At 40.1% G+C, this 14,070-nt stretch overlaps 1 protein-coding gene across 2 annotated transcripts; it reads left to right on the top strand.

Annotated features, from left to right (window-relative positions):
• Positions 1 to 3,155: 3,155 nt before the first annotated feature.
• Positions 3,156 to 9,966, top strand: NDUFC1 (NADH:ubiquinone oxidoreductase subunit C1). Of its 2 annotated transcripts, XM_061142377.1 has the most exons (4): positions 3,156 to 3,261; positions 3,768 to 3,871; positions 5,822 to 5,901; positions 6,875 to 9,966. In XM_061142377.1, the coding sequence occupies exons 1-3, from the start codon at positions 3,195 to 3,197 to the stop codon at positions 5,879 to 5,881; spliced, it is 231 nt and encodes a 76-aa protein (XP_060998360.1). In that variant the 5' UTR covers positions 3,156 to 3,194; the 3' UTR covers positions 5,882 to 5,901; positions 6,875 to 9,966. The 2 variants fall into 2 exon arrangements, with proteins under 2 accessions (XP_060998360.1, XP_060998359.1); XM_061142376.1 differs by lacking the exon at positions 5,822 to 5,901 and having other exon boundaries at positions 9,691 to 9,966.
• Positions 9,967 to 14,070: the final 4,104 nt, after the last annotated feature.

The raw sequence follows: 14,070 nt of genomic DNA, 5'->3' as shown, positions 1-14,070 counted from the left end.
CCTTCCCTTTTGCCTGGGTCATGAGTAAGGTGTTAGCATTCAAATTCTGGAGCTGCTTAAATGAATGTCATGTAGCAGCTTCTACCAAAATATAGCTATTAGATCCTGGATAGAACTGCTTCATCAGGATTCTTTTCAAGATGGAGTTTCACCTACAGCCGCCTACTCCAAGTGTAGGGTTCCATCAGCTCTAACACGCTGAGAGAAATGTGCTTATACTTCATCACTTTCCCAAAATATACACTAGTAAAAGGATACAGGGGAAAAGAAGAAAACAGCCTTTTTCCAATAGCAGGAATGAAATTTAGTAATTTGCCTAATTGTGTGTGTGTGTGTGTGTGTGTGTGTGTGTGTGTGTGTGCGCTAAGTCACTCAGTCATGGCTGTTTACGCTCTGACTACATGTAGCTTCTGTTCCAACTTGTTGGAGTCTAGCAAAAGCTGTGTCAGGACAAGCTTCCAAGGGATGGTGTAGAAAGGATATACAACTGACAGGTTGCTGACTGGACAAGAAGCCAAGAATTTGAGAACCAACAACTGACTCAGCATGTTAGTCGGTTGGTTTGCTTACTTGAGCATGAGCCCAGGAGGCTCAAACTAGGTTATAAACTATAAAGTGACCTACAGTGTAGCAATCTATTTAGCCACCAGTTGAATGTAAAAAGGAATCAGAAAACATCAAACAACTATTGTACTCTTTGGTCAATAATTTTTGGTTAAAAAAATTGTCAATAACATTTCTAAAAAATATATATAGAAGGAAAAAGAAATTTGCTAGCATTTATTTTGCTTTTACAGAGAAGGCAATGGCACCCCACTCCAGTACTCTTGCCTGGAAAATCCCATGGACGGAGGAGCCTGTTAGGCTGCGGTCCATGGGGTCGCTGGGAGTCGGACATGACTGAGCTACTTCCCTTTCACTTTTCACTTTCATGCGCTGGAGAAGGCAATGGCAACCCACTCCAGTGTTCTTGCCTGGAGAATCCCAGGGATGGGGGAGCCTGGTGGGCTGCCGTCTATGGGGTCGCAAAGAGTCTGACACGACTGAAGTGACACAGCAGCAGCAGCATTTTGCTTTTAACATGAACCTACATGACATTATGTTTAAAAGATTAAAGTATTAAAGTTTATTATTTCTTGTTAGTTCAGTCACTCAGTCATGTCCAACTCTTTGCAACCCATGGACTGCAGCATGCCAGGCTTCCCTGTCCATCACCAACTCCCAGAGCTTGCTCAAACTTATGTCCATTAAGACAGTGATGCCATCCAACCTTCTCATCTTCTGCGTCCCCTTCTCCTCCTGCCTTCAACCTTCAGCTTCAGCATCAGTCCCTCCAATAAATATTCAGGACTGATTTCCTTTAGGATGGACTGGTTGGATCTCCTTGCAGTCCAAGGAACTCTCAAGTCTTCTCCAACACCACAGTTTAAAAACATCAATTCTTCAGCTCTCAGCCCTCTTTATAGTCCAACTCTCACAATCATTCATGACCACTGGAAAAACCATACTTTGACTAGACGGACCTTTGTTGGCAAAGTAATATTTCTGCTTTTTAACATACTGTCTAGGTTTGTCATAACTTTTCTTCCAAAGAGCAGGCATTTTTTAATTTCATGGCTGCAGTCACCATCTGCAGTGATTCTGGAGCCCAAGAAAAAAACAGTCTGTCACTTTTTCCATTGTTTCCCCATCTATTTGCTACGAAGTGACAGGACCGGATGCCCTGATCTTAGTTTTTTGAATGTTGAGTTTTTCTTTTTTTTTTTTCCTGAATGTTGAGTTTTAAGCCAGCTTTTTCACTCTCCTCTTTCACTTTCATCAAGAGGCTCTTTAGTTCTTCACTTTCTGCCATAAGGGTAGTGTTATCTGCATATCTGAGGTTATCGATATTTCTCCAGGCAATCTTGATTCCTGCTTGTGCTTCATTCAGCCCAGCATTTCTCTGCATATATACTCTGCATATAAGTTAAATTTTCCACAGTTTGTTGTGATCTACACAGTCAAAGTCTTTGGCATAGTCAATAAAACAACAGTAGATGTTTTTCTGGAACTTTTGGTTTTTCTATGATCCAACGGATGTTGGCAATTTAATCTCTGGTTCCTCTGCCTTTTCTAAATTATTTCTTTTACCTGTACATATTTTTACACGGTCTTCAAACATCAGTTTGAATTGAGAGCTAAATGCATTAAAAATTTTGGTTCAAATGTAAAAGATAAAACCTATTGGTCAGTGTACTAGGTATCAAAGAGATCAGCAAAAGCAAGTTGTTTACAACGATCAGATATGCTCTAAGCTTCCCAGGGACCTACAGCGTAGGTGTTCTGTTACAGATATAAAACGGAGGCACAGAGGTTAATTTGCTTCAACATCATTTAGAATGGCTCTTTGAACTTGGTGCTTTGAGCCTGCTCTGCAGCTCTTGGCCTTAGGGAACTGTTTAAACCTGTTGGGTGGGGTAAGGAGGATAGATCTGGAGTCTAAAAACCTCAGTCCAAGAGTCCCTGTTTCCCCAAATGTGTGATCTTGAACTGGTCAGGGCACTTCTAAAATATTAAGATTCTCTTTTCCTCACAGGGTTGTGAGGATTTACTATGCTGCTGCGTATAAACAAACTCTGGGAACTGTACGAGGTCCTCTCAAATGTAAGGTATAATAATAGGTCACCTTGGATGAATAGCTTGTCTTTGAGCTTCATCTATAAATTGAGAATAACCACAGCATGTTATGTGACTGTTGTGAAGGTGAAATGAGACCATGCATATGATGGATGCATATAAATCATATGATGGATTAATGCACAGTTCCTGGAACACCAAAATCAATCAAACTGATACTATTCAACATACCTTCATTTTCAGTTTTCTGGTTCACTTAGGAAGATTTTGGTAAATCCCTAGGGTGGGGATCTGAAATAAACTTTCAGAGCACAGAGAAGTGGTTAAACTACCTTCTCCCGTACTCTTTCCCGTCTTGCAATCATCTCCTTCCTAACCCCACTTTACAGACAGAACTGAGGACAAGGGTCTAAGGGTACCTGGCCTTAACTGCAATTCTCAGGGTTAGGCAGGCGCCCAGGCAGCGTGGCCGCCGAGCCGCGCAGTTCCGCGCCGCCACCCGCCAGGGGGCGCTCGGCCCGACATCGGCCCCGGGAGCTGCGCGGCTGGAGGAGGCGGAGCCCAGGAAGCCAGGCAAGATGGCGCCGTCCGCGTTGCTGCGCCCATTCTGGAAGCTGCTGGCCCCGGCTAGGTTCCCGATTGTGTGTAAGTGTCCTTCCTCGAGCAGGCCGGCCAGAGCTTCCAGCCTGCCGCTCCCAGGGTGAGCCCAGCCCTGCGAGGGCAGGAGGGGACTGCGCCCGGGCTTGTCAGTGACCTTCGCCGCCCTCGTCCCGGAGCCCACCCCTGCCTCCATCCGCTACTCTTGGCTCCTCATCACCCGCCGCCCACCCTGCTCCCAGTGCCGCCGAACTCTCTGGGTCTGTGCGAGTGGACTTAAGAGCCCCTCCTCCTGCAGGCGGGGGAAAGGGAAACCCTTCCGTGGGCGCTTCCGAGTCGTCTGAGGGTTCGCAAAAGCCAGTGTAGAGGGTTTGAAGGCGTCCTGGACGACGGAGGCCCAGGGAGAGTTACTCGACCTCTCTGAACCTCTCCGTGGCTGTTCCAATGAGGAAGTAGAAGGGGGAATGAAATGTGATTACATGCATTTAAATGTCAGGTTTGTTCCTACAAGGCGGTAAGTTACAGATTTGGAGACCCTTTCTGTCCCCTTTCAGCTTCATCGCGGTCAAAGTTCTACATCCGGGAACCGCCGCATGGCAGCCCTAACTGGCCGAAGGTTGGATTGACCTTGGGCACCTCCGCTTTTTTGTGGATCTATGTGAGTACTTCCTCCCTTCAGTTGCGCTACTCCAACTGGAGAGGACAGACACCAGTGTGAGAGTGAATGTTACGGAGCAACTCTCCCATACGATAGGATATTTATATAGCTTGCTAAATAGCTATTTCTCCATGAGGGAAATCCTAAGGACTAAAAAAATGTTAAGATTTCAGGCATGTACACACTACTATATTTAAAGTAGGTAACCAGCAAGAACCTACTCTATAGCATGGAGAACTCGGCTCAGTATTCTATAATAGCCTAAATAGGAAAAGAATTTGACAAAGAATAGATACTTGTATGAGTATAACTGAATCACTTTGTTGTACCCCTGTAACACATCATTGTTAATCAAATATAAAACAAAAATTTTTAAAGTGTAACCAGGATGAAACTTATACCATTGTTCTTTTGCATGGTTTTGTGCATGGCAGTTTTACTACATATTATATATCCTTTATTTCTTAATGAAGGTGGAGACAGATTGAGGTTTTATGAAGGCACTTTTCTTCAGATGCCATAGGGACAGATCGTTAGTGAAAAAGAAGGGGGCAACAGAGGATGAGATGATTGTATGGCATCACCAACTGAGTGGATTTGAATTTGAGCAAACTCTGGAAGATAGTGAAGGACAGGGGAGCCTCGCATGCTGCAGTCCATGGGGTCTCAAAGAGTCAGACATAGCAACTGAACAACTAATACAAGTTAAATCCCATTAAATTTATTAGACATAAGATTTTGACAGTGTAAATACATTGTTGGAAATTATACCTTTTTGTTTACTGTATGCCAAATGTTCTACCTATGAAAACTTACTTAATCTTTTCTAAATACAACACTATGTGGTAGTACTATTATTATTGACCTTTTATGGATGAAGAAAACACTTGGAGATATTAATTTGCTGAACCCATTTCTCCGTAAGTACAGAGCTACACTGTAGACCACTCTGAAATAGTGTCTCTCTATAGATAAGTTTTTTTAAAGTTGACTTACAGTATTGATGCTCTGTTAGCATTTAACTTTTTTGTTTTGTGGCTAATGGTTTTGAAATTTCTCCATTGCTGCCCACCTTCAACTCCTACACCTGTTATTTGGGATTTTTTTTCATTAAAGTGGTTCAGCTTTATGACACAGAAAGGAGTAAAAGATACTGAAAGTCACTTACAACTTAATAATGGTAACTAATCCTTTTTTAATGGAGAAGGAAATGGCAACCCATTCCTGTTTTCTTGCCTAGGAAATGCCATGAACAGAGGAGCCTGGCTGGGCTACAGACCATAGGGTCAGACAGGACTTAGTGACTGAACAACAGCAGCAATCCTTTTTAAACAATGTTTGCTATAATGTAATTTTGTATGTTCTTAAAGTTTTCCTAAAAATGAAACATGTTGCTGAGAGCTCTGATTGATAATGAATCTTTGCAACAAGTGTCACCCGGTGTTAAGGCATTGTTCCAGTTGCATAATCCCTCAGACAGTTGTTCTAAGAAAGCGGCTGCCCTCCATGACATCTAATTAACATGTGTATAATTGGGGAGTGCAGGTTGGTCATTCACTCACAGTATGAAACTTCTAAGGTTAGGAGTGTAATACACATTCTCCAACCTCATTTAATAACCGAGTTCTGCTTTGGCATGTTGATTTGGCCCCTCTGTGGTAAGGCATTCCAGTCCATTAGTTACCCACTGAATAATTTATTTGCAGAAGCTGGTTTTAAACTCTGGAGGGTTGCCTTCTCAAATTAGTATGTCAGATTGTGGTGAACAAGTATGTATCATTGTTTTTTGGACTTTTTTATCCCTTAACCTTTTATTTCTAACTAGAATAGTTGTAATTCTTTTAATCTGTCCTCATTTCTCTTGTGAAATATAAATATCAACTGTTGGTTTCCTTCTTTTAAGTTGCCAGGAAAATTACATTTCTGATTTTAACTGTTACCTACTTCTAGCTCATCAAACAACATAATGAAGATGTTTTAGAGTATAAAAGAAGAAATGGGTTGGAATAAACTTTTGAAATACTAAAATAGTAAGTATACAATTTTATAGGATGAACAGATTAACAAATATAGGATGAACAAATTAACTTGCATCAAGTTAATTTGACCTCTTTAAATAATGTGTTTTGCTTGTTATTTTATCAGGTTTATACTTTTCAGCACTTATATTCCTATCTTTGAAAAATGTATGAATTTTTAATACCTGGTTCAAATATCTCTTACCATAGTCATTTTTAACCACTACGCTTTGACTGCCCTCAAAGGAAGTTGTGCTTAAGAGTGAAACCAAAATCATATTTTCTTAAATCTAATAGTGCTGTACACAGTGCCTTTCTAGCATTTAGAACAAGTTATCATTGCTTGTGTATGTATTTCTTAATATATCTTTGTCATATACCACACTTGAGTGTAAAATTCAAGTAAAACAGGGCATTCAGTTGTTAAAAAAAATTTTTTAACTGCATACTGATTTTGTTATGATTATCACTACAGCTAATACCTAGTTGGACAATTCATAATAAAACCTAGCTACATATATGGGTGCTATATTTCTGAAAATCCTTTTAAAGAAATCCTGTATTGGTCCTTTTGTAAAAGGAAAAAATCACTCTTCTAAATCTCAGCTTTCATGGATTAGGTTGATTAAACTAAATAACTTAGATCTGCCGGATAATAAAATAGTAATCACTAATGTACTTATCACCTTGCCCATTTCACTGCTTCAGTCAACCAGTCAAGATAAATATGAAATAGGTATTTAAATTGAAGTAAAAAAAAAAAACAAAAAAAATAAATTGAAGTCAGATGCTTCTGTTACTCCTGTAGTTGGGATGAAAAAAAAAATGTTTTTTGCTAAAAGATAAAAATGAGGAGTTGATATTCTTTGTGGATTTGGTTTTTAGACTTCCCCTGCTGCTATAAGATAAATTATTCAAAATGGCTAATTTTAATATTTTTTCTGCTAGTTAATGCTATAGCTTTCTTTTCTTTTTTTCATTATAGGTATGTTCCATATAGTGATTATAGCAGTTCCTCTGGATTCATGAAATCTGTTGAGTTGTAAACGTGAGAGAAGGAATTACGTGTGAATATATGTCAAGTCAGCATTTGTGTTTTACATGTTTAAATTAAAAAATACTTCTGTATTCTTCAGATTATGTATATTGTGACAATGTATAGAATATCAATTCTAAGGAAAATTATTAAATGTATTTTAATGTGGAAAGTACCATCTGATAATAGGGTCAATGATAATTAAGGACACATTGGTAAGAAAACTTTTTAAGGATATAGATTTTTAAAAAACCACGGCTGGAGGATTTACTCCTTATATCAACTTTTAATTTCTAATCAAAACATTTATTCTTTAGTGATCAGGGTGGTAGAGCTACTCCTATTCTATTGTCTAAAATACAAAAGAACCCAAATACTGTTTTCTTCTGGAGGAGAAAGTGAAGGTGAATCCTCTCAAAAGAGTTTCTTCTGACTCTATTTCCTTGAGTTTGGATGGTTTTCATTTGGGTAACAGTGTTTACACCTATATGGCCACACTGTTTGTGGCCTCTTTTTGCTAACATGAATTTCATCCAGTGAATAGCAGACTAATTCAAAAAAAGGTGAGGAAGAAAGGGTTAGTGGAAGTTAATAGACACAAATTAACAAACACCTCATTTATCCCTCATTAGAACCCTTTCTTATGAATCAGTTAAAACTTCTTTATATGCCATTTCATTAATTTAAACATTTAAATGCACTATACATTTAAATTATCATTTATATCTCCATTCTGATGTTAAATAGAAAGTTTCATTGGCTTTGTGTGTGTTTCGGGCTCTGGCCAGCACTTATTCTGGGAGATTGATGGCCCGATGTCTTTGGAAGTCACTTCCAAACATAAATTCACAGTTAAATTATTTCAGAATAAGTATTTAATCCAAGTTCAGTGAAAGACCAAATATAATAGTACCAATTAGCATTTGTCAGTTCAGAGTTTTAATTGGTAGAAGTGGAAAGGACCTTAGGGGTCATATAGACCAATTTCATAATTTTACATGTGCAAAAACCAGAGGTAAAAAGTTATTTGCCCAGCATCAATGGAAAGTAGAATAATGGATCCTAAAAGATGACCATGTCCTATTCCCTGAAGTTTGTATATATGTTAGGTTATATGGCAAAGGTGAATTAAAGTGGCATATGGAATTAAATTTGCTAATCAGACATACAGATAGATTATCCTGGATTATCTGGCTGTGCCCGATGTAATCACAAGGGTCCTTATAAGTGGAAGAGGGAGGCACCAGAGTGTGTCAGAGTAATGTGATTGGAGAAGGATTCAGTCTGCTGTGGTTAGCTTTGAAAAGGGAAGAGAGCCACGGAATGGAGAAGGCAAAGAACTTATCCCCTGGAGCCTCCAGAAAGGAACTCAGCCTTGCTGACACCTTAATTTTAGCCCAGTGAGACCCATGTTGGATTTCTCACCTACAGAAATATAAGATGATAAATTTTTGTTGTTTTAAACCACTTAGCTTGTTAACAGCAGCAGTAGGAAACTATTATTGTCACATGGTATTGGACCAAGAAGTCAGGTCCCAGCTCCCAATTCAAAGAACTTTAAATGAAACACTTAAAATTCACATCCCTAAAGGAAACAAAAAACTCTAAGACACTTTAAATTCTGGAAGCTGATAGCCTTAGTTGGAAGTAAAATACAGCTTTAATAAGCAGGATCTACTGTACATCAGGCCTTGAAAATATTGCTTCCCTGTGTGGACTTTGATCTTGATTGTGCCAGTGTAACCACATGGAGAGCCATCATGAAGACTGGGGCTGTCCAAAAGAATCTTCTGCAGCGATGGAAATGTTCTATCTGTTCTAACCAGGGCAGTAGCCCCTACGTCCATGTGACTATTGAGTGTTTATTTCATTTTAATTCTTTTAAATAGCCACACGGGGCTGGTGGCTGCAGTGTCGGACAGTAGAGGTGCGGATTCTGAGTAACACCTCCTAGAATTGTGCCACATAGGGACACTGGTAGAAGATGGTTTCTAAACTGTTGAAACCTAACTCAAATTATATTAAACTAAAAAAGAGGCTACAGAATGACTCTAAGACCCCTTTAACAGGGACACACCTGTGCCCAGGAATAATTGAGGCCTGGAACTCAAATGTCATCAAGACTTTTGGTCTTGGCTCTGCTCTCTGTATATCTGCTTTGTTGCCTTTGCATACAGACCATCTCCTCCCCAAGTCACATTCTAAAGAGAAGGCCACAATCAATAGCCCCTGGGTATACACCTCAGTTTGAGAGAGAAGCCAAACCGAACAAGAATCATTTTGATACTAAATACCTAAGAGAAACGGCCAAATGACAGTTCCTTTAGCAATAACATAAAAACTTCCATAAAGAAGATGCAGGCAAAATCATATGTCCAATGCTGTCAAGTTTTTTCAGTCAGAATCAGATTTTTTTTTTCAGATTTAGTATCTGTGAGATAGTCATTTAAATTATTTTCTTAAGTTGCAGTAGGAAAAAAACAAGCTTTATGAGCTTAGTTTTAAGAAGTTGTGGGTTATATTTTGGCCCCAAAAAGATAAGTGAAGTCCTGACCCCCAGTATATCAGAATGTTCCCTTACTTGGACATAGGAGATTTGCAGATGAGTGTACTGGAGTAGCGTGTGTGCTTAGTTGTAGCCGCCAGGCTCCTCTGTCCATGGAATTTTTCAGGCAGGAATATTGGAGTGGATTGCCATTTCCTTATCTGGGGGACCCTACCACTCAGGGATTGAACCCATGTTTCCTGTGTCTCCTGCATTGCAGGAGGATCCTTTATCCACTGAGCCATCGGGGAAGCCCTTTGTAAAATGGATCCTTAGTCCAATATGACTGATGCATTTCTAAGAAGAAAAGAGGCAGAGAAGAGAACCTTAAATGAGGGAGGCAGAGATTGGAGTGATGCGTCTGCAAAGCAAGGATGACTGGTAAACATCAGAAGCTGCAAGAGGCAAGAGAGGATTCTTGCCTACAAGTTTCATGCCTTGATTTCAGACTTGTAACCTCCAGAAATGTGAGAATAAATTTCGTTGTTTTAAACCATTCAAGTTTGTAGTAATTTGTTTTGGTAGCCTTAGGAAAATAATATGGAAATGGTAGCAAATGTCATGTTTCTTTTACTACAGAAGAGAAAGTGAATAGATGAGAGGAGTGCTGAGGAACCTCCAAAAATAATTAAATTACCATCTTGATTACCCTTTCTCCATTTTGTTGAAATATTTTAGGCCATTAAAAGGGTGCTTATCAGCACCTTCTCAATTGCTTGCCAATTTGTCTTCCTAGATACTTTTTAAAAAAATATTTGGCTGCACAGGAGTCTTAGTTGTGGTATGCAGCATCTTTAGTTGCAGCAGGTGAGATCTAGTTCCCTGACCAGGGATTGAACCTGTCCCCCACCCCCTGCTTTGGGACCACAGAAGTCCACCACCAGGGAAGTCCCCCTATATTCTAAATTGTTTCACCTTATATCCATTTTGATCTGTTGAAAGTACAAGTTATAGCCTGCTACTGCTGCTAAGTCACTTCAGTCGTGTCGGACTCTTGTGCAACCCCATAGACAGCAGCCCAGCAGGCTGCTCTGTCCCTGGGATTTTCCAGGCACGAATACTGGAGTGGGTTGCCATTTCCTTCTCCAATGCATGAAAGTGAAAAGTGAAAGTGAAGTCGCTCAGTCATGTCCAACTCTTAGCGACCCCATGGACTGTAGCCTATCAGGGTCCTCTATCCATGGGATTCTCCAGGCAAGAGTACTGGAGTGGGTTGCCATTGCCTTCTCTGAGTTATAGCCTAGGGATTTAATATTAAGAAAAACAAAGCTGTTTGTAGCTTTCTATGGAGTCTAGGAAGTCACTCAGTCTCTGAAAATTGACTTTAATTATATGGAACTTAAGCCTTGAATAAGTATTAATATTATCAGTAGAGGACTCTTAGAATATGTTTTCAAAATTAATATTGTCTTTGTCAACAATCACAATTAGGTGGAAATCATTAGACAAATCAAGTTAACTCCAGCCCTCGATTCTTGTTTTCCCAACAAGACCAAGAAAAAATGTCAAGGATATGCTCAAGGGCAGCATTATAAACAGTGTGACTAACAACTGGGAAACTTGTCTGAGCCTTACAGAGTCATCTGTAGCAAAGACCTACTGTTAAAATTCTCTTGGGGTTCTGGAGAAATGGCTTGCTATAGAATGAATTTGACAACCCACAGGCATGTCCTCTCTTGAGAAGTATTTCATCAAGATGTGAAAAGAGGTTGGCATTGAAATGGAAAGCCACATATCCTACAAGAGCAGTAGAGTAGGTAGCAGATTCCCTTTGATCCAAGAGGCACAGGCTTAAAGCTAAGATGAAAAGGGATCTGGAGAGGTGGCACTGTATTTCACAGCTCTTGCCTCTCTGAGTTAGGACGGACACGGTAAACTCCCCACCAGACTTTACCTTATGATGAGATGGTGGAATATAATGGATCCTGTCACATGCCCACTGAGCGCCTTCAGAACATTGTAAGGGAAACGAGCTTCAGTTCAGACTGGAAGTCAGAATCTAGCACTGCCTCCCCAACTAGCTGAGCACGTTTTATACCTAATGTGCGTTTGCGCTTCCAAAAACCCTATGAGTCAAGGAATTACCCACATTTTACTCAGACCAGTAAATTAGAACAGGTATGTGACTCCCAAACTCAGACTCAACAACAGTGTTATACTACCTTGATTTTTTTCATGTGTAATACAAGGATAATCAACATTCCTCCGCCTACTCCTTAGGCTGTGTACAGGACAAAGCACAAAGACAGATGTGAGAACATGTTGGGAAAAATTTTAAAGCCCTATATACATGTGATCTAGTAGCTCAGCTGGTAAAGAATCCGCCTGCAACACAAGAGACCCTGGTTCGATTCCTGGGTGGGGAAGTTCCCCTGAAGACAGGATAGATGACTCACTCCAGTATTCTTGGGCTTCCCTGGTGGCTCAGACATTAAAAAGATCTGCCTGCAATGTAGGACACCTGGGCTTCCCTGGGTTGGGAAGATACACTGGAGGAGAGCATAGCAATCCACTCCAGTATTCTTGCCTGGAGAATTCCCATGGACAGAGGAGCCTGGCAAGCTACAGTCCATTGGGTTGCAAAGAGACACGACTGAGCAACTGAGCAGAACACAGCACATACATGTGAGTTATTTTTGTATTTGAAATAGTTGGTTTGCATTGTTTAAACCAGTTTGGCTCTAACCAGTGCTCTTCTTTTACATTTATTATTGATACCTGGTCAGAGATATCTTTGTGATCATTGACCCCCATTAACGGGAGGCTTGGCAGCCACTGCTGAGAAAAAATGTTGCTTCCATGTCTCTGTAACCTGAAACTGTGAGCGGTACCAGAAATCATATCTTGTTCTTTGAAGAACGCGCTGGAACACCAGCGGTCAGATACTCGGTGAATATTTGTGCAATAGATTATAAGCAATCCTCAGCATCTAGAACATGCATGTTGTAGGCATTCTGAAGATCCTGAAAGACAGTGTGAGTGACTGACAGCAGCAGGCTGCTGTGGACCCTGGGGATGATCTAGAGAAGCTCAGTCTATACTGAGACCCTGAGGCTACATCGGAATTCCAAAGGGAGAGGTCTAGAACGGTGTTCTGGGAGCCATTATCATTTACATATGTTTACTCAGAAAGAATCCCGTTTTAGGGGAACTGCCAGTACACTAAATACCAGTATAATGTACACACTAGTTCTTTTTTTTTTTTTGACTGTGTCACCCCTCTTGCAATATCTGAGTTCTCTGACCCTGGATTGAACCCAGGCCCCCGACAATGAAAGAGCCTAGTCCTAACCACTGGACTGCCAGGGAATTCCCTGGCATTCTTTTTTCTCCCCCTACATTAGTTTATTTAAATGCATTTACTGCCTTTGACTATTTCCTCTCCCTGGCAACTTTCAAAATTCAGACCTAAGTAGGCGAAAGAAAGAATGAGCTGTAGTGGTAGACAGATTTTTTTTTAAATCAAGCAGCACCAAATTGAAAATGGTTAGGAGCTCTCCCCACTGATTTGATTCTATTTGTCAGTCTGTTGTATCTGCTGGCAGTTCATTGTAGGATGTGTGCTTGATGCTGGCCAAAGGTAGCAAGTGTACTAATCTGCATTTTGTTATATTTCAGGACTACCTAACTTCTTGGTGAAAGGTCTGGGTCTAGCCCCATCTTCCAGGCTTGCAAGTCTAAATTAGACCTCTCATTAACAGCTTACCTAATTGTTCTTAAGATTTAGTTAATAGAAATAACTCATTATTCTGAGCATCAAAAAATAAAAAAACCAGTTCTGATCATTGGCTTGTACTCGTTAAATAAGAGTATATTAAATATTATTAGAATTGGATTAAAACTAGAACCTCTGAGGAATGTTTAGTTATTTGCAAAGGAAATGAGCAAATATTTTGCCTGTAATATGCCAAGAGAACTTGGAACTAGAAGGACGATGTTGATGTCCTTAAAAAAGAAAGTCACCACCTGGTTTTTTGCTAAATGGAATAATTGCCACCTTCCTCAGAGGGGTGAAATGAAAATTAAAGGAGAAAATTATGTGAAAGTGGTTTGTAAACTGTCAAATACCAAACGTGCATAAGGGGTTATTACAGTAGGAAATGGTCCCTTTCAAAGGTTGATCATTTCAGGGAAGTCCCAAAGATTAATCATTTAAGAAATGTTATAAGCATAAATTACTAGTTTCCATATTCAAACTATGCATATTCTTGAAGACATGAGGAAAGTAATTGAAATTTGGAGGAAAAGTCTAATTAGTGTTACTAATTGATTTGGAAATACTAGTTTCACATTCCGGAGAAGGAAATGGCAACCCACTCCAGTGTTCTTGCCTGGAGAAACCCGTGGACTGAGGAGCCTGGTGGGCTGCTGTCCAAGGGGTCGCACAGTCGGACACGACTGAAGCGACTTAGCAGCAGCAGCAGCAGTTTCACATCCCATAGGGGAATATGCAGCACTTTTGGAGATTATATTTAAAAGTCATTGTAATAATGAATTGCCTAGAGATTCAGCCATTACCTGGGAATTTTCTTAGGATTCTGAACATTACCCAGAGTACCAGTGGAATGCTGAGGCTGTCTCTCTCTTTGATTCGTCTCCT

The sequence above is a fragment of the Dama dama genome, chromosome 5, assembly GCF_033118175.1.
Source record: "Dama dama isolate Ldn47 chromosome 5, ASM3311817v1, whole genome shotgun sequence".
Classification (NCBI taxonomy): domain Eukaryota; kingdom Metazoa; phylum Chordata; class Mammalia; order Artiodactyla; family Cervidae; genus Dama; species Dama dama.
Note: the sequence above shows the minus strand (reverse complement) of the source record. Positions and strands in the feature narration are given on the sequence as shown.

Bases quoted from the DNA above. Each gene is read 5' to 3' on its own strand.
- NDUFC1 (XM_061142376.1), top strand. From the start codon at position 3,195: ATGGCGCCGTCCGCGTTGCTGCGCCCATTCTGGAAGCTGCTGGCCCCG. The intron at 3,262-3,767 runs GTAAGTGTCCTT...GTCCCCTTTCAG, and splicing joins GGCTAGGTTCCCGATTGTGT to CTTCATCGCGGTCAAAGTTC. The intron at 3,872-9,690 runs GTGAGTACTTCC...CCTGCATTGCAG, and splicing joins CCGCTTTTTTGTGGATCTAT to GAGGATCCTTTATCCACTGA.